The sequence below is a fragment of the Paroedura picta genome, chromosome 6 (assembly GCF_049243985.1).
Source record: "Paroedura picta isolate Pp20150507F chromosome 6, Ppicta_v3.0, whole genome shotgun sequence".
Classification (NCBI taxonomy): Eukaryota; Metazoa; Chordata; class Lepidosauria; order Squamata; family Gekkonidae; genus Paroedura; species Paroedura picta.
This window is the reverse complement of record NC_135374.1, coordinates 122,908,658-122,926,920: the sequence shown is the minus strand read 5'-3', so window position 1 is coordinate 122,926,920 and position 18,263 is coordinate 122,908,658. Positions and strand designations below refer to the sequence as shown.

Genomic DNA, 18,263 nt, shown 5'->3' with positions numbered 1-18,263 from the left:
CTGGCAAAATTTTGGAACAAATAATCAAACAGTCGGTCCTTGAGCAGCTGGAACTGAGAGCTGTGATTTCTAAGACTCAGCACGGGTTTCGCAAGAACAAATCATGTCAGACCAATCTTATCTCTCTCTTTTTTTTTTTTGAGAAAGTGACTACCTTGCTGGATCAGGGGAATGCTGTGGACATGGTTTATCTGGATTTCAGTAAAGCTTTTGATAAGGTTCCACATGATATTCTTATTGGCAAGTTGGTAAAATGCAGTATGGATCCTAATTCTGTCAGGTTACAGTGGATGAGCAATAGGGTTGTGAGTGTCCTGCATTGTGCAGGGAGTTGGACTAGATGACCCATATGGTCCCTTTCAGGGGGTGCAGGGAGTTGGACTAGATGACCCAGGAGGTCCCTTCCAACTCTATGATTCTATGAGGACATGGTCACTCCCCGCCCCCCAGGGTCCCCACCTCCTTTACCCCATCCACTAGTGCTTTGCTGCTGGTCCATATTAAGACAAGTATGGCTGAGCCTCGTGTGGGATCTCCCACCATTTGATAATTGAAATGGTTGGCCACGCAGTTCAGAAAATTGCATGACTCTGGACACTTAGCAGAGTTTGTTCCCCAGCACACAACAATTAAATTGAAGTCATCCATAATTACAAGGTCCAGATATTCTATCAAGTTTCTCAAGGAAGTCAGCATCTGTGTCCTCACCCCACTTAAGCGGCCTGTAGCAGATGCCAACCATGATGCTATTTGTTTTTCCCTCCTTTATGTTCACCCAGATACCTTACACCGGAGTGTCACCCTCCTCCTCTAGTATGTCTTGACAGGCAAGCCCTCGTCTCACATACTCTGCCACTCTACTTCCTTTTTGACCTTTTCTGGGTTTTTTAGCACAACTCATAACCATCCACTTCTGCATTGCAGTTGTGGGATTCATTCCACGTCTCTGTAAGGTAAAGGTAAAGGTATCCCCTGTGCAAGCACCGAGTCATGTCTGACCCTTGGGGTGACGCCGTCCAGCGTTCTCATGGCAGACTCAATACGGGGTGGTTTGCCAGTGCCTTCCCCAGTCATTACCGTTTACCCCCCAGCAAGCTGGGTACTCATTTTACCGACCTCGGAAGGATGGAAGGCTGAGTCAACCTTGAGCCGGCTGCTGGGATCGAACTCCCAGCCTCATGGGCAGACAGCTTCCGACTGCATTTCTGCTGCCTTACCACCCTGCGCCACAAGAGGCTCTTCTCCAAGTCTCTGTAATGCCTAGTAAATCATACATCTCTGTCCGCATGAGAAGTTCAAGCTTTTTATTGCTCATGCTTTAGGTGCCGGTATATAGAAGAGTTGGTTTTCACTGTTCACTGTTCACTGTCTGAAGGAGTCTCAAAGTAGCTTACAATTGCCTTCCCTTGGCTGAAATTTAACTTGAGTTTAGTTCAAATCAGTGGAATATAAAGTAGTCATAACTAACTAGTTTAATTTATTTCAACACTGGATGACTCCACTATGCCTGGCTCCAACCTACCTTTCACATGACCATGTAGAGAGAGTTTTTCTTGCTTCCTCTAGGAATTCTTCTTTCAGATGCATTTATTGGATGAGACGTCTTCCTAGATGTGACAGAACCAGCCCGCTTCTACCTTGCTGGCCCTCTCTGGGCTAGTGTTTCCGAGGTTGGGGAGCCTTACGTGGATCAGAGAACCATGGCCCACTTCCAATTTATAAAAGCTTTTATTAAAATAACAAGATTTTAAAAAGCAGATCTTTAGCACAGCACAGAGATAAGCCAAAGAGACAAAAGAAACGGGATGAAACGCAGTCCTTCTGTCCTCTGCTAAACATACCCTACCTGGTGTTCAGTACAGGGCAGGCCCCTTTGCTTAAAGAGCTTCCGAAGTCTCCTTGCCTTGCTCACATGTCCAAGATGGCTGCTCACCCCTTCTCCCAAGAGCAGGCTCCTTCCCTGATGATCAGCAGGTGAAGACCACCAACCCAAAGCCCCCAAGACCCTTCCTTCCTGTGCTCGGGACCAGATACCCCCTCCTGTCCCCTCCCCTAGGAGTCCTGGGAAGAAGCAGCTCTCCCTCCCCCCCTTCCAGGTACCTGCTTCCTGGCCAGGTCAAGTAACATATGAAAGGGAAGGCGAGAGGGGGCCCAGCAGCCCCTCCCCTCTCTCCCCAGCCCAGAGGGAAAAACCTGTCCTCTTGAAATAGCAAGGGAGGCATTTCGTCACATCTCCCCCTCCTCTGAGTTTGTGATGTGCTGACCCTCCTAGAAAAAACAGCCCTGTAAACATGTCGGTTTTCGTGTTTCATATTCATGGTCTCAAAACAAGTCTAAAATACAAGGTTCTCTTTGCATGTTTCCCTTTCTTCTCATTTTCTCTAGGGCAAGGATGTTATTATCGAAACCATTTCATATGGAGTGAGCAACTGGAGGGTGGTAGCTAAGAAAGGGGATCTCACAGATAGCCGGGGTTAGGGAAGACCTCCTCGTATTTCGGAGAGCCTCTGCCAGTCCTGGCTGAGAGGGAGCAACGGGCTGACCTCAGAATAAGCCAACTGCTCTTGTTCATAGAGAAACAACACATTTGTCAGGACTGCCGAATCAGTGCCCCGAGTTTAGCGACAAAAGTGGATCATAACCGAGGGATGGATATTCTTTGCTTCGACCGGCATGTGGTCTGTCTCCGCTCCCTCTGGCACGCTGATTCAGTTTTCAGACAACAGACCAATCCTGTTTGTCTTCTTACTGCACATATTATCATTAGTTTCCATTTGATGTGGCAAAAATGCAGCAGTGGAAGTGACAGATACATTCAGGATGCTTCTGGGATGCTGCACCCGTCACCAGCCCCCAGGTGGGCTCAGCCAACTACGGCTCAGCCTGCTGCTGCATGGCTGCTTCCTACAAACCATTCCGAGTACTCTGGATTTAATCATAAGCAACAGAAGCGGAGAATCCACATCAGACCACCGGTACCTCTCCCCAGACAGCGCCTAACCCCAGGCGTCGGCCTTCGTTCCTTTTCGGCTTGTCAGACGCTGGTTTCCAAACGTTTGACTGTCTTTATAAACTAATTATCTTCTGTAAACTAAACATCTTCTGATGAGTAAGCCTTTTTATCTCCATAGTCTTGCGTTGGCCCCGTTTCCTTTGCTGAAGAGGGTCAGTTGCTGGTTTATTAATCCTTCGTGTAAGAGAGAGCACAGCTACTGAGAGTGCCCTATTAGAAAAAAATAACCATTTCACTCAGCATCAGGAATTCCCATGCCAAACAGGGGAGAGGATGTCAGACACGAAATGGCAGGCCTGCCTTGATATCTTCTGGAGCAAGAAGCAAAGGGGTCCCCAATGTGGGGCCCAGAGGTACTGTGGAGCCAGCCCACAACTTCCCCAGGTGGGGTTAGCCCCGCAGGGCCTCTGATTGGCTGGGCATCCTGACCGTGTATCTGCCTACAATGTTCAAGTATTACTATTAGCCTTATAAACTAGAGAAGACAACGAGTTGGGTCCCACTACCTGAAGGAGCTTCCAAGTGGCTTACAATTGCCTTCCTTTCCTCTTCTCACAACAGACACCCTGGAGGTGGGTGGAGCTGAGAGCTCTGAGAGAACTACTTGGTCAGAGCAGCTCTAACAGGACTGTGATTAGCCCAAGGTCCCTCTGCTGGCTGCATGTGGAGGAGGGGGGAATCAAATCTGGCTCACCAGGTTAGACGTCACTGATCTTAACCACTATACTGAGCTGGCTTTCTAGCAGTCTTTCCCTCCCCCCGGGCTTCGGGCCGTGGAGCCCACTGTGGCGCAGTGCTCGCTGCGCAAATGGCTGATTGCTCCCAAGCCCCGGCGCGAGCGCTGCGCTGCAGGGGGAAGGCACGGGCACTGGCACTGGCGGGTGCAAACGCGCAGGGGCAGAGCTGTCACGCCTGCATGTTTGTGCCTGCCAGCGCACCGGTGCCCACGCCTCCCTCTCCCCTCCCCTCCCCTCCCCTCCCCCGGTCCCCGGCCTGGAAAAGGTTGGGGACCACTGTTCTGGAGGACTGCAGACTGGCTTTCCGGATGGTTAGGTGCATGGGAAACTGGTTAGAAAACCTCACCCAAAGAGAAGCTGTCAATGGCGCTGCATCAGATGGGAGGGGGGGGGAACAGTGGGGTGCCCCATGGCTCAGTGCTGGGTCTGGTACTTTTCCTTTTTATAAATGATCTGGATGATGGGGTGGAAGGAATTTAATTTGCAGATGGTACCAAATTGGGAGGAGTAGCGAACACAGCAGAAGAGTTCAAAAAGATCTGAACTTGCTGGAAAAGTGGGCCAGAGAACAAGATGCAATTCAATAAGTTGAGGTGCAGAGCTCTACATCTGGGTCACACAAATGAGAAGCAACAGCCTGGAGGGGAGAGACGCTTCTGGGGCGCAGGGTGGGTGAAGGAGATCTTGAGGTCCTTGTGGACTAGAAGCTAAATATGAGCAGGCAGCGTGGATCTTGGGGAGAAGCCAGCCCCACTCATCCCCCCGACAGACGGCTGGTATCACCCAGCATCTGCAGAGGGGCACAAAGTCGTGTTCCCACAGGAAGCCCCAGCAGCCAGCGAGCACTGACCGGCAGCCTCCATCTTCTCAGCAAGCTGGTCACCTGGGCCTTGAAGTTGCCATCTTCTTAGTGAATCCTGAGCGGGGCTGACCATCCCGCCCCCCCCCCCGCCGGGTTTCCCCCAACACCTCTCCTTCACTTGAAACACACGGAGGACCTCCTGGGGCAGGAGGCCCTCGACACAACACCATCCAGACTCCCGCAACTGAACTTGGCCCTCCCCCTGAGCCTGGGCTGTTCTGCACAGCAGGGTCACTTTCGGGACATACCTGTGAAACCACCCAGGTGGAGGTGGAAGTTCACGCTGTATTCAAAAGGGATCCCAAGCGCTTCCCAGCCCCCTCCAGAGCGCTGATGGGTAGACCAGCTCTCCTTGCCCCAGTTCTTTGCTCAGGGTCGGACACCTAAAGGGTCTGGATCAAGAACTGGTTTCTATGTTTATTTATTCATATTTCAACTTGTGCGCCGCCCCCCCCCCCCGATACTAAGAGAACCTCTGGAGCGAGAGCGCTGGATGCTCGTGGGGGCCCTTCCTCCCCCCAAGGCAGGGAGGCGCCTTCCCGGTAGCATCCGTGCTGCTGCCTCGGGCTGGCTGCCCTGGGCCTGGCGGGCGAAGGGGCAGCGGGGTCCCTGGCACTTCGGGGGCTCGACGGAGGCGCAGGATCGTGGACTCCCGGGGCGGGGGGGTCCGGGGCAACGAGAGAGGCCGCCTGGCCCCGTCTCCTCAGCGCAGGCTCCGCCGGGGGCAGCCAGGGCGGCCGCCCGCAAGCGTCACTGGCCCGGCGGCTGTGTGGGCGCGATGGGAGCGCACCGGGCAGGAGGCCTGCGGGCCAGGCGGGGAGGCCGCCCGCCTCGGGGACGCGCCCGGGGAACAATCCCGTTTGGGGCCGTGCGAAGGCCGGGGGGGGGGGGGCGGAGGCGCCCGCCGCCTGACCCCGAGCGCCGCCCCGCCGGGCTCCGCAGGGCCGCCGAAGGGGGCCGGGGAAGGCGCCCCTCGCTTGCCTGGCTGGCTGGCTGGCTGGCTGCCTCCCTCCCTCCCCCGCGGGCGCGGATTGGCTGCGGGCGGCGGGCGAGCTGATAAAAGCGGGGCGCGGCGGGGCCGGGGCGCTGCCGGAGGTGCCGGAGGGAGGGAGGCGATGCGGCGCGCCAGCCGAGACTACGCCAAGTACCTGCGCGGCGCCGAGGAACCCCCCGCCCCCGCCCTCGCCCCCGACGGCGCCCCGACGCCCCCCGGCCTCCCGACGCCCCCCGCCGCCGCCGCCCCCCGCGCCCTCCTGGCCGCCCTGGCGCTGCTGGGCCTCGGGCAGCTCGTCTGCGGCGTCGCCCTCGTCCTCTACTGCCGCGCCCAGGTGAGCCCCGACGGAGGGACCCGCGCCTCGCCTCGCCTCGCCTCGCCCCGGGGACAGCCTGGAGCGGGCCAGCCGCTCGCATTCCCCGCTCGTGCGCCCCTGGGGCTCCTCACAGCCCGGGTCTGGCGGAGCAGCTCTGCCCGAGCTCTCTCCTGGCAGAGGGCCTCTGGTGGGGAGAGGAAGGGAAGCCGCGCCGAGACTCCTTTGGGCCGCGAAAAGCGCCGTCTAAGAACCAACCGGTCTGCTCCTGCCTGGCCCTTTCGGGGATGCCCGGCACGCGCTCCTTTGCGGCGGTCCCTGAGGGGCTGGGGCGGGCACAGGTGCCGCTGAGGTTGACGGAGTGCCGAGGGCTGGGCCACCCCTGCCAGTGCTGCCGAGACCAGGTTGGTTATGCCGGATGGGCACCCTGGCCGTGGGGCTGCAGGGGCCCTCGGGCTGGGCCGCGCCAGGGGCAGGGAGAGAAAGAGCCGTCTCCAGCCCCCCCCCCCATCTGTCCTGCCCTGGGATTGCAGACCCCGTCCAAGGTTGGCGTGGGCGGCCTCCCCGCAGCCTGCCGCAGGACCGGTGGTTGCGGGGCGGGAGCAGCGCTGGGGCCGCATCCTGCATCGTTGCCCCCAGGCCCTGCAGGAGCGACAGACTGGAACAAGAAATGCCGCAGGGACCCTAAGTGGCGGGAGAGGGTCTCCCTCAGCAGGACCAGGTGCTGGCCCTCCCTTGGATGGGGAGACGGTAATCCCCCCCCCGTGTGTCTGTGTGTGTGGTGGGGGTCCCGCCTCCCTCATTTCAGAGGGCTTCTGGGGAGCCGCGTGCTTTGTCAGGCCCACCTCTCTTCAACCTTCCCGAAAGGCCGGCCGTGGCCAGCAGACCCTTACCCCGGTCACTTTTGCTGCCACTGGGGTGGGTGGGGGTGGGTGGGGGTGGGCAGCCAGGATTGCTCACAGTAGCTCCCCTTGGAGATCCGAGGGTCCAGAGCAACCCCTGTCTCCTCTCTCAAACAACTAGCTTCCCGTTACTGGGGGCTGTGGAAATATTTTTTTCTATTAAAACTTTGTGGGAGGACTCAGGGTGCTGATTCTGTCTTGGAGAGGTGCCAGAAATGTGTGATTAGGTCACCTCTACTATCAAAATGCAAGATCAAGACAGTTCGACCGAACAGCAAAATGCGGGGGGGGGGGGCGGGTGTCTCACTAGCCGGGATGAGGGGATGCAGGCAGAGTCGTGCAGGGGGGCTCAGATTCCGGTGGTTTGTGCTTTGACTTGAAAGAACGCAGCTTCTGTCTGTCTGTCCGCCTGAAATTACTCTCTGCCTTGATTGTGCAGATTTGCTTTGTTCTGGTTTGGTGTTCTGAACTTTCTCAAAGGAAGTTAGCATCTGATGTTTGCTTTCTCTCCCCCTCTCTGCCTCCACCCCCCCCCATACGGCTGCTGTGTTTCTCTTTCTAGACTTTAGTGCCAAACAGACAATTTGGCCGTTCAGGCAGGATTGCCTTGCAGAGACGTTGTACAGGTGGCTGCCTTTCTCCATTGAAAGGTAGCCCACGGGCTGAGGCAATTGTCCACACTAAAACTCCTCGGCAAAAGACTCGTAGCATCATTTGCTTTGTTGTTGTTAGGGGCGAAGTCGTGTCCGACCCATCGCGACCACATGGACAATGATCCTCCAGGCCTTCCTGTCCTCTACCATTCCCCGGAGTCCATTTAAGTTCACACCCACTGCTTCAGTAACTCCATCCAGCCACCTCATTCTCTGTCGTCCCCTTCTTCTTTTGCTCTCGATCGCTCCCAACATTAGGCTCTTCTCCAGGGAGTCCTTCCTTCTCATGAGGTGGCCAAAGTATTTGAGTTTCATCTTCAGGATCTGGCCTTCTAAGGAGCAGGCAGGGCTGATCTCCTCTAGGACTGACCGGTTTGTTCGCCTTGCAGTCCAAGGGACTCGCAAGAGTCTTCTCCAGCACCAGAGTTCAAAAGCCTCAATTATTTGACGCTCGGCCTTCCGTATGGTACGACTTTCGCAGCCCTACACTGCAACTGGGAATACCATAGCCTTGACTAAACGCACTTTTGTTGGCAGGGTGATGCCTCTGCTTTTTAGGATGCTGTCTAGATTTGCCATAGCTTTCCTCCCCAGGAGCAAACGTCTTTTAATTTCTTTGCTGCAGTCCCCATCCGCAGTGATCTTGGAGCCCAGAAAAATAAAATCTGTCACTATCTCCATTTCTTCCCCATCTATTTGCCAGGAATTGAGAGGGTCGGATGCCATGATCTTTGTTTTCTTGATGTTGAGTTTCAAGCCAACTTTTGCACTCTCCTCCTTCACCCGCATCAACAGGCTCTTTAGTTCCTCTTCACTTTCTGCCATTAGAGTGGTATCATCTGCATATCTGAGGTTCTTGATATTTCTCCCTGCAATCTTGATCCCAATTTGTGACTCCTCTAATCCCGCCTTTCTCATGATGTGCTCCGCATACAAGTTAAATAGGCAAGGCGACAGTATACAGCCTTGCCGAACTCCTTTCTCAATTTTGAACCAATCAGTGATTCCATGTTCAGTTCTCACTGTTGCTTCTTGACCTGCATATAAATTTCTCAAGAGACAAATAAGATGCTCTGGTATTCCCATCTCTTTAAGAACTTGCCACAATTTGTTGTGCTCCACACAATCAAAGGCTTTAGCATAGTCAATGAAGCAGAAGTAGATGTTCTTCTGGAACTCCCTAGCTTTCTCCATGATCCAGCGTATGTTGGCCATTTGATCTCTAGTTCCTCTGCCTCTTCGAAATCCTGCCTGTACTTCTGGAATCTTTTGCTAGAAGCAGCCAAAATAGGCCCGTTGGGATAGCTGCCACCACGTTAACTGGCTGCAGAGGAAAACAGCTAGAAGTCTTGTCAGGTTTCAAGGATAACAAAACCTTATTGCAGCACAGGCTTCTGTGGGCGGGAGGCCGGATCTTCCGATGTTGCCCTGGTCTGCAGGATGGTCAAGGGCCAGAAATGTGGGAAGGATGCAGTGGAAATGTAATTTCAAAGGCCAGATTTGGAGTGTCACATTGTGTTCTTTCAGGATGGATTCAAATGGGTCGCCGTGTTGGTCCGAAGGAGCACAATAAAGTCAGAGTCCAGTAGCACCTTTAAGACCAACAAAGATTTATTCAGGGCGTGAACTTTCGAGTGCAAGCATTCTTCAACAGACTGGCATTCAAAAGCTCACGCCCTGAATAAATCTTTGTTGGTCTTAAAGGTGCTACTGGACTCTGATTTTACATTGTGTTCTTTTGCATTGGGACTGACCTTTCTGTCCAACGTGGGAGGTCATGGTTGACCTGTGTAGGCAGACAGCCCATTGGAGGACAAGCTGAGCTCGCCTAGCTGATGCTGTTGGTCTGAGGATGGGTCCTCTGAGGCCGAGGGCTCCTCCTGAGGCCCAGCAATGGGCAAACGTGTTCATGGCTGACCTGGAACACAGCGGCTTCCTCGGACCACTCCTGGGCATGAGATGGACCAAGAACATCCTTTGGGCACTCAGAAGATGCCTCTGTTGACCTGAGCCTGCACCTGGCCCATTTCTGGACACCACGATACAAATCTTAGCACACCACATCCGCCTGTTCTTTAAGTTAAAACTCTGCTTACTGCAGTCCCTGGGCCAGGAACTGTCAACTAAGGATTTCTGTCCAGCATCCTTGGGGTAACCATGCCTACCCAGTGCAGGGAAGAAGCAGACTGGTGGGGCCAGACTGGGACCCAGGATCATCTTATTGCAAGTCAGAACCCAAATAGGCAGCAACAAATCCAAATTTACTTGGTGTGGCAACCCAGGTAAAAATCAGAGCATGCACAGACCAACAGTTCTTACAGAGACTTGGGACACACTTTTGAGGTCAGGACCCACATGTTGGGAAATGCTGTAACATTTCTCCCTCATGGGGACCTAAAGTAGCAAACAGTGCTCTCTTCATTGCTTTATCCTCACAACAACCCTGTGAGGTAGGGCATGCTGAATGGGTGTGACTGGCCCCAGCTTCTCCAGCTAGCTTCCGGGGCACAAAAACTGGGGTCTCCCAGATCCTTGTCTGACACTTTAACCATCCCATCATGCTGACTCTCAGTATATCGCCCTCCCGTGCAGAAGGACCCCCCCTCCCCCCCAGGTTAACTGGCTAGCTGGCCTTTGGCTTTGCAGGCCCCTCTGACTGTTCAAGCTTGGAGTACCGTTAATTCGCCACTGCAATATAAACCCTGTAACATTAATGCCATGGTAAATGTTTCACTGGAGAATGTTGCTTTTTGTGCGTTATTTGAATATACTGATATCCCATTCTCCAGAATTTTGTCTGTCATTCTCACCCACTAAGAAAACATATTACTTTCTACATCATCCGCCTAGGAAAGACAAAATATTATTTTAGCTCAATTTTCTTTACTTTTTTTGGGGGGGGGTGTTTGTGGGTCAGTGGGGGGTGTATCTAGCTTTCTTTCCTTTTTGCCTTTCTCAGCAGTGACTAATGGCAGGCCTCAAGTTGCTAAGTAAATTTCTGGCCAAATTCTCTGCGCAGTACCCTCGCCCCATCAACTCAAAACAGGGAACTGAAAAAATATGGGGAGGACAGCAGCTAAAAGGATCAAAGGCTTGGTGTACTTCAGTGATAAAAAAAATCAAATAGTCTACAGTTTCAGAGATGAAAAACACACCCCTAACTGGAGTCATTATACGATCCTATGAAATTACCAGGGGTTGGAAGAGGCAGCAATTTCTCTCTCTCTCAGTGTAGAATTTCATGTAGGACCACAAGATTTCTACAACTGGATAAGACAAAGGATTTGGGGAACCCATCTCCAATTATATTGACCACAATATTTAAATGGAATTTCCATGGCTGGAGGTGGTAAATATCTGAATTGATTTGCAGATATAGGCAGGCACTGAACATGAAAGGTCCATTTAATTTTTATATATCAGATTCTGAATTCAGTCACGAAATATGGTTCAAAACTTTGCACACTGGGACCATTGCAAAAAGGAAAAACCCTCCCAAATTAAAAAAGGTGAAGGGACTTATCAAAGCCCCATAAACCTCTAGGAAGATCTCGTGGCATGGAGTCATGTCATCTCAGCTGCCATTTTGAGAGTTGCTTAAAAACTATAGCAGGAGAGGAGGGCACCACCAGGTGAGCAAGGCAGGGAGGTGAGGGATGGAGGAGACAGCGGTGCACGTCAGGGTGGCCACAGAGAAGGCAGCGAGGGTGAGAGAGATGCTCCCATCCATCAGGTGAGCAAGCAAGCTGGACAGATGACAGTGTTGGTAGAGGTTGCATGGATGAGTGCTTGAGCAGGTGAGCCAGCAGTGTGGGTGAGTAGTTTTGCCACTGGGTAGGCGAGCAGGCCAGGTGTGCAGTTGTAGAGGCTGTGGTGAGGAGACAGTGAGTGCAGTGGAGGGGGGAAGGAAAAGTGGCAAGAGGAAGTGAGGAGGGATTTCCCCTCCCCCCATGAGTTCTTCTTAAGTCCCTGCTTGTGATCGCTAATACCTTTAGATAGATCTGCATGCCTATATGTATCATGTCTCTTTTATACCACCAGATGTTGGTGATGCTGCATATGACAAATGTTTATCTGATTGTGGTTCTGCTGGAATGAGGACCATTGATAAAAGATTTGAGGCCACGCCTCTCTCGGGTTTTGGAATGTGTAGACCTCAATGAATAGTTGAAAAACATAGGGCTTTCCCACATTCTCATTTTCTTTCTTGTAAGTGCCTGTTATTGTGGGGAGCGTGTCTGTTCCAGACAAGGTTTGCAGTCCCATTTGAATTTAATACCTTGGTTCTATCGAGCATAAAAACCTGCCATTCAATTTGTAGGGAGGGAGATGGACTGGACGAAATCCAGGGTAATCGTACAGCAACCTCTACAGCAGTGGTCTACCACCTTTTTCAGGTTGCGGTACACTGCCAAGGGGTGGGGGGAGATGGCGACCCGGGGACCCTCGCATGCGCAGCAACCCTGCACAAACGTGCATGCACGGACCTGTCGTGTATGCGCATTTGCACCGGTGGGGTGCAAACGCACCCGCAGGGCAGTTCTGCGCATGTGCAGGGCTGCTGCACATGCACATTTGTGCTCCCAGGGGTGCATGCACACATGCGCGGTGGCTCTGTGCATGTGTGCATGCACACATGTGCGAAACTGCCGCAAATGTGTGTTTGAGCCCCGTGCATGTTCGTGCCGCCGGCATGCTGGCGGCCGTGCTTCCTCCCCCCTCCCTCCCACAGCAAGAAGCTTGCCAGGCCGCAAGCTAATCGGCCGCTTCTGTGGCCTGGCGAGCTTCTCACTGCGAGGGGAGGCGGGGAAAGGGAGCCGCGGCCCGCTTCCGGGCTGAGGACCGGGGGTTAGGGACTGTTGCTTTACAGGAAGAAAACACACGGGGAACAGCAAACCCCTGAGTAAAAGAAGACTGCAGAAAAGCTCCTACTCTGAATTGGACAGAAAACTTGATTGAAGAGATTCCTCTGAATCCTAGAGCCAGGAGGCAACCCCCCCCCCTCTTGAAGATAGGGACAACATTTAGAATAATAGAATCATAGAATCACAGAGTTGGAAGGGGCCATGCAGGCCATCTAGTCCAACCCCCTGCTCAACGCAGGATCAGCCCTAAGCATCCTAAAGCATCCAAGAAAAGTGTGTATCCAACCTTTGCTTGAAGACTGCCAGTGAGGGGGAGCTCACCACCTCCTTAGGCAGCCTATTCCACTGCTGAACTACTCTGACTGTGAAATTTTTTTCCTGATATCTAGCCTATATCATTGTACTTGTAGTTTAAACCCATTACTGCATGTCCTCTCCTCTGCAGCCAACGGGAACAGCATCCTGCCCTCCTCCAAATGACAACCTTTCAAATACTTAAAGAGGGCTATCATGTCCCCTCTCAACCTCCTTTTCCCCATGCTGAACATTCCCAAGTCCCTCAACCTATCTTCATAGGGCTTGGCCCAAGATCATCCTCGTCGCTCTCCTCTGTACCCTTTCAATTCTATCTACGTCCTTTTTGAAGTGAGGCCTCTAGAACTGCACACAGTACTCCGTGTGGTCTGACCAGTGCCGTATACAATGGGACTCTGACATCTTGTGATTTTGATGTGATGCCCCTGTTGATACAGCCCAAAATGGCATTCGCCTTTTTTACCACTGCATCACACTGCCTGCTCATGTTTAGTTTACAATCAGTGTTACCTAGAAGCGTATCCCCCATCCAGTAGGCATGCTTTTCATTTTTCTGACCCAGATGCAGAACTTTACACTTATCTTTATTAAATTGCATCTTGTTCTCATTTGACCATTTTTCCATTGTGTTCAGATCTCGTTGAACTCTGTCTCTATCGTCTGAAGTATATGCCAGTCCTGCCAATTTGGTGTAATCTGCAAACCTGATGAGTAGTCCTTCCACCCCCTCATCTAGATCATTAATAAATATGTTAAAAAGTACCGGACTGAGCACCGAGCCCTGAGGTACCCCGCTACTCACCTCCCTCTGGTCTGATGAAACACCATTGACAACAACTCTTTGAGTTCGGTTCTCTAACCAATTCCCCATCCACCTGTCTATCTGAAAATCCAGATTGCAGTCCTTCAATTTATCCATCAGAACATCATGGGGAACCTTATCAAAAGCTTTACTAAAATCCAAGTAAACGACATCAACCGAATTTCCACGATCCAGCAAACCTGTCACCTGGTCAAAAAAGGAAACCAGGTTGGTCTGAAAGGACCTGTTGGAGACAAATCCATGCTGACTTCCTTGGATCACCAAATTGTCCTCCAGATGTTTGCAGATCGCTCCCTTTAATATCTGCTCCATTATCTTCCCCACAACAGAGGTCAGACTCACTGGTCTGTAGTTTCCCGGGTCATCTTTCCTCCCTTTTTTGAAGATCGGAATGTTTGCTCTCTTCCAGTCCTCCGGGACATCTCCAGTCCTTAAAGAGGTCCCGAAGATGATGGACAAGGGCTGTGCAAGTTCTCTGGAAAGTTCTTTGAGTACTCTCGGGTGCATTTCATCCGGACCAGGGGATTTGAACTCATCCAGTGCAGCTAAATGCCTCTCGACAACCTCTCTATCCATGTTAACCTGCCACCCAGACACTGTCCTTTGGCTACGGCCATCTAGATGTGCCTAAACACTTTGACCTGTGGGAAAAAACAGATGTAAAATAGGCGCTGAGCCTTTCTGCTTTCTCTGCATCCTCCGTTAGAGTTTGTCCATCCGCACCCAACAGTGGGCCTATTGCCTCCTTTACTTTACGTGTGCTCAGTGGTTGTCTTCATTTGTCTTACTGAGATAGCTTGAAACGGAACCTGTGCCATACTGTCAGGTATTCTTCTGAGCATGTGCAGGCCCTTGGCTGAGGTGTTTCCAACATATGGGGGTGGGCTTGTGTGGCTTCCCTATAGCTTCTGCAGCTGCTAAGACGTGGCAGTGGGTCTTCCATGCAGATGGAAGTTTGGAAGGGCTGTGGGGTTTAAGGCCCCAGAGTCTACCTTTCCTTCAGGGGAACTGAACTGTGTGGCCTGGAGAGGAGTTAAAATTCCAGGAGAACTCCAGGCCCCACCTGCAGATCTAACTTCAGTTTGCTCTGCAGTGGGGTTTCTGTAACAGTGGGCTCTGGACTTGTTGGAAGTAGATGGGAAGCTTAACTCTTTGTACAGCTCACGATTAATGGAGACCTTTGTGAGGACATGGCATTGCCGTGGGGTCAGTTCCTTTGGGGCAGCTCCATCCTGTGGGTTTGTGGCCTGAGCACATTGTGACAGAACATGACTTCTCAAACACTGTTTTTCAGATGGGTCCGAACAGGATTTCTGAAGACGACGTACACTGCTTGCGGACTTTCTTGAGTCTCCAAGGGAACGGAGACCCGCAGGATACCCCCCTGGCAAGCCAGGAGTCGAGGCTCATGTCGGAATCCTGCAGAAGGATGAAGCAGGCTTTCCTGGGAGCCATGCAGCAGGTAGCAAACTTGGGCCCTGTTTCAGATTCTAAGTTACTCCAGCACAGCGCAACTTCTGCTTTGTTGCCATACACAGATTTAGACTTGGTGATAAGGGCCCAGAGGGGTCTCAGCTACCTTACTGAGAGGTCTAAAGAAAAGCAGAGGGTCTGGCTTTCTGCTGGAGGCTGCTGGCAGCCTTTCTGAGACCCTTAGGCTTGGAGGAGTCTGGTTATGATGGCTGGGCCACGGCATCCCATCGTGGGTATCCCACGCTTGGAAGAGATCAAGATCTTTGTCTGTAAGGGTAGAAACAGCAAGAGTCTGGCAGCCCCTTAAAGGCCAGCAGGGACCCATGGAAGCGCATGCTCAGCCCCCTCGGTCAGTAGTCTTGAAGGTACCGCTGGACCCTCTCTCTTTCTTTTCTGTCATTCTGGAAAGCTTCACTCCTTGCCATGACATGGCCTGGTGCACATGACGTGCTTCTGTTTGGCTCCCTATCTAGTGTAGGGAACGGTTATTCCCATGGTTACATGAATTTAGCTGCATTCTGAATTTTTTAGATGCCAACGCTTAATACAGGTAGCAAGAATCGCAGTTTGCCCACTGGCCAGCCTGCCGCCTGGGGCAGAGGGGGCAGAGGGGTTTGGGCACCCCGTGCACTGAGAGCGTGGTCCGCCCCGGTTTGGGGCCCATTCAGGCTGGAGCTGCTGAGGCATCTGCCACTCAGGGCTACTTAAATGCCATTTGTTGAAAACTTCTTAACATTTTAATAATAATAATTTTTTTTTTTAATTAAATTTCTTACCAGCCACTGTTAGCATGCCGGCTCATGGCAGGTTACAGCATAAAATACCACATCAGTCAAATCCCATTAAAACCTCCTTAAAATCATTGCAAAAGACAGCAAGGTGGTAAAAATCAGTCCTTCCCCATAACGGTACGCCTGCCCCCTGGGCGGCCGAGGGCTATGTCAGCCGGCCATCACCGATGATGTTCAAACAGGTGGCATATCTTCCTGAAAGGGGGGGGGGGGCAACCAGATCTTCCTGCACCAGCAGCAACCAGAAACCTGGTGGAAGAGCTCTGTCCTACAGGCCCTGCGGAAAATCGACAGCTCCCACAGGGCTCACAGCTCTTCCAGGAGCTCATTCCACCAGGTGGAGACCAGTACCGAAACGGCCCTAGCCCTGGTCAAGGGTGGGAGAGCTTCCCTGGGGCCGGGAATGACCAACAAGGTGGCACCCACAGAGCACAAAGCCCTGGGGAGGGGGGTGTAGGGTGACAGGCTGTCCCTCAGATACGTGGGTCTCAGACCACAAAGGGCCTTAATTATTAAAACCCGAACCTTGAACCAGATCCAGGCTGCAACCGGCAGCCAATGCAGCTGCCTCAGCACAGGCTGGACATGGGCCCTCCAAGATGTTCCTGTGAGGACCCTGGCAGCTGCATTTTGCACCAGATGCAATTTGCGGGTCAGGGACAAGGGCAGGCCTGCATGATCTACTGGTGAGAAACATGGGCTGGTTTTATGTATTCCACACACACTTACTGTGGAAAAATGCCTTTAGGGGGGCGCAGCAAGGCAGTGAGCAGAACATAAGGCCACAGTGGCAGGTTTGCAGCAATGTGTGTGTGTGTGTGTGTGTGTGTGTGTCGCCTCAGAAACCACAAAGTCCCCCAGAGAGAAATGGTCTGCAGTGGGAAGAGCTGAGCAGCATTGGTTGTGGACAGGCAGGAAGTGGCAGGGAACTCTTCCACTGGGGGTGTGGACATTTCCATGCAAAGGGTGTGGAAGGAATGAGGTGTGGGCTAGTTGCGTAAACACTGACCAGACCCCATGAAAGAAATTGAGACTGAAGCAGCCAGATGTTGGTCTTGGGGACAGCTCAAAGTGAAAAAGTACATCTCCCTCTAGCCCCCGGCTGGTGACCAAAGGGTAGAAACAGAGAAGGGGGGGGGGTTGTGTTGGAGGGAGGCTTTTCATCATAAAAGGAGCCTTAGCAGGTAGCTCTGAGGATCTCCACTCCTTTTCCTTTGAGGTAGTTCGTGTATTCAGGGGAACACGTGATGAAAATGTGAGGGGAAGGTGGTGGGGGTGGTGGGGGTGGTTCCTCCTCCTGGGAGCACCTCCATGTTGAAATTGCTGCAGTGTATTCCTTTATACCCTCCAAAGAGTATTAAGATCAGCAGATCAAGACCTGCTTAGGATCCCAAGCCCAAAGGAAGTGAAATTGGCCTCAACCAGGGGCAGGGCCTTTTTGGCCTTGGCCCCAGCTTGGTGGAAGACTGCTGAAAGAGATCAGGGCCCCGTGGGACTTAAGTCAGTTCTGCAGGGCCTGTATGACAGGGATCTTCCACGTGGCAGGGCCCAGGGAGACCAACAGGAAGTGCTGGCCCTGCTGCTGGGAACCGAGGAAGAGCACACTCTTTTGATATGCACTCAGGGGATTTTGAATGGGGGTGCTTTTAAAACAAGATCCCCCTACATCTGTTTGAGGAGGTCCGGCCACTTTGAACACTCATTTTCCCACAATGTTCCCCGACAACCGAGGGGGATGCAGACGCGGAGAGTCTTTAGAGGTTTGATCTTTTCATCCCCGTTTGGCGTTATGGAAGTGTAATCCCTGCCTAATCTTGGGCTACTTAAGAGGTGTCAAAGGGATAGGCCCTTGGTGCTTCCCGTCATTCCTACTGGCCCCTTGGGTTGGGATCTCATGGCACATCTTCTCCATTACCTCAGTGGGATCTGAACATCCGGTTAACAGCACTGAGTTATCAGGCACTAGGTTCAAGTTTCAAGCATTCACTGAGTTGGGCTGAAAAAAGTAAACGTAAGATTTCCAGGGAAAAATTGAAATTTTGGGGAAATATATCCAGCACTTACTTTCTTCTCAAACCTTAACTCATTTTACCTGTTTTAAAAACTTAACACCCACCATTTATCACTTTCAGCACATAAAACTGTATTTAGCATATTTTTGACATTTAAAATCATAAATACCTTGGGTCTGTGTTAGCAACCTTGCAAGTCCACTCTGCGTCTGAGAGAGAGGGACACAGGTTGCTCAGGAGAAGAACAAGCTGAACATGGAAGCAGTGAGCAAATAGAAGTGTGTTATTAGGACAAAAACAGCCATACAGTCAAAATAGGACTAATAACCTATTTGGATGTCAAAAGGACTGGGAGACTCTGAGCTCTTAATATGTGTATCCTCATGTGTACCAGTAGTTGCTCTTATATATATGAAGAGACCCTATGGGAGGAGCAGTGTCTGGGACACGTCTGGATGTCTGGACTCCGCTTCCGGCTCCATGGGTTAATCTGGGCGCACCCAGCAAAGC

General features: G+C 52.2%; 1 protein-coding gene across 2 annotated transcripts in view; it reads left to right on the top strand.

Annotated features, from left to right (window-relative positions):
• The first annotated feature begins 5,334 nt into the window (after positions 1-5,334).
• Positions 5,335-18,263, top strand: part of TNFSF11 (TNF superfamily member 11) — a 29,186-nt gene continuing 16,257 nt past the window's right edge. The window contains exons 1-2 of one of the 2 annotated variants that reach the window (XM_077344062.1): positions 5,335-5,940; positions 14,772-14,939. In XM_077344062.1, the coding sequence (XP_077200177.1) occupies positions 5,728-5,940; positions 14,772-14,939 (381 nt within the window). In that variant the 5' untranslated portion in view covers positions 5,335-5,727. Of the gene's footprint in view, positions 5,941-6,453; positions 6,641-14,771; positions 14,940-18,263 lie in introns of those variants that run through there. The other variant, XM_077344063.1, reaches the window with a different exon arrangement.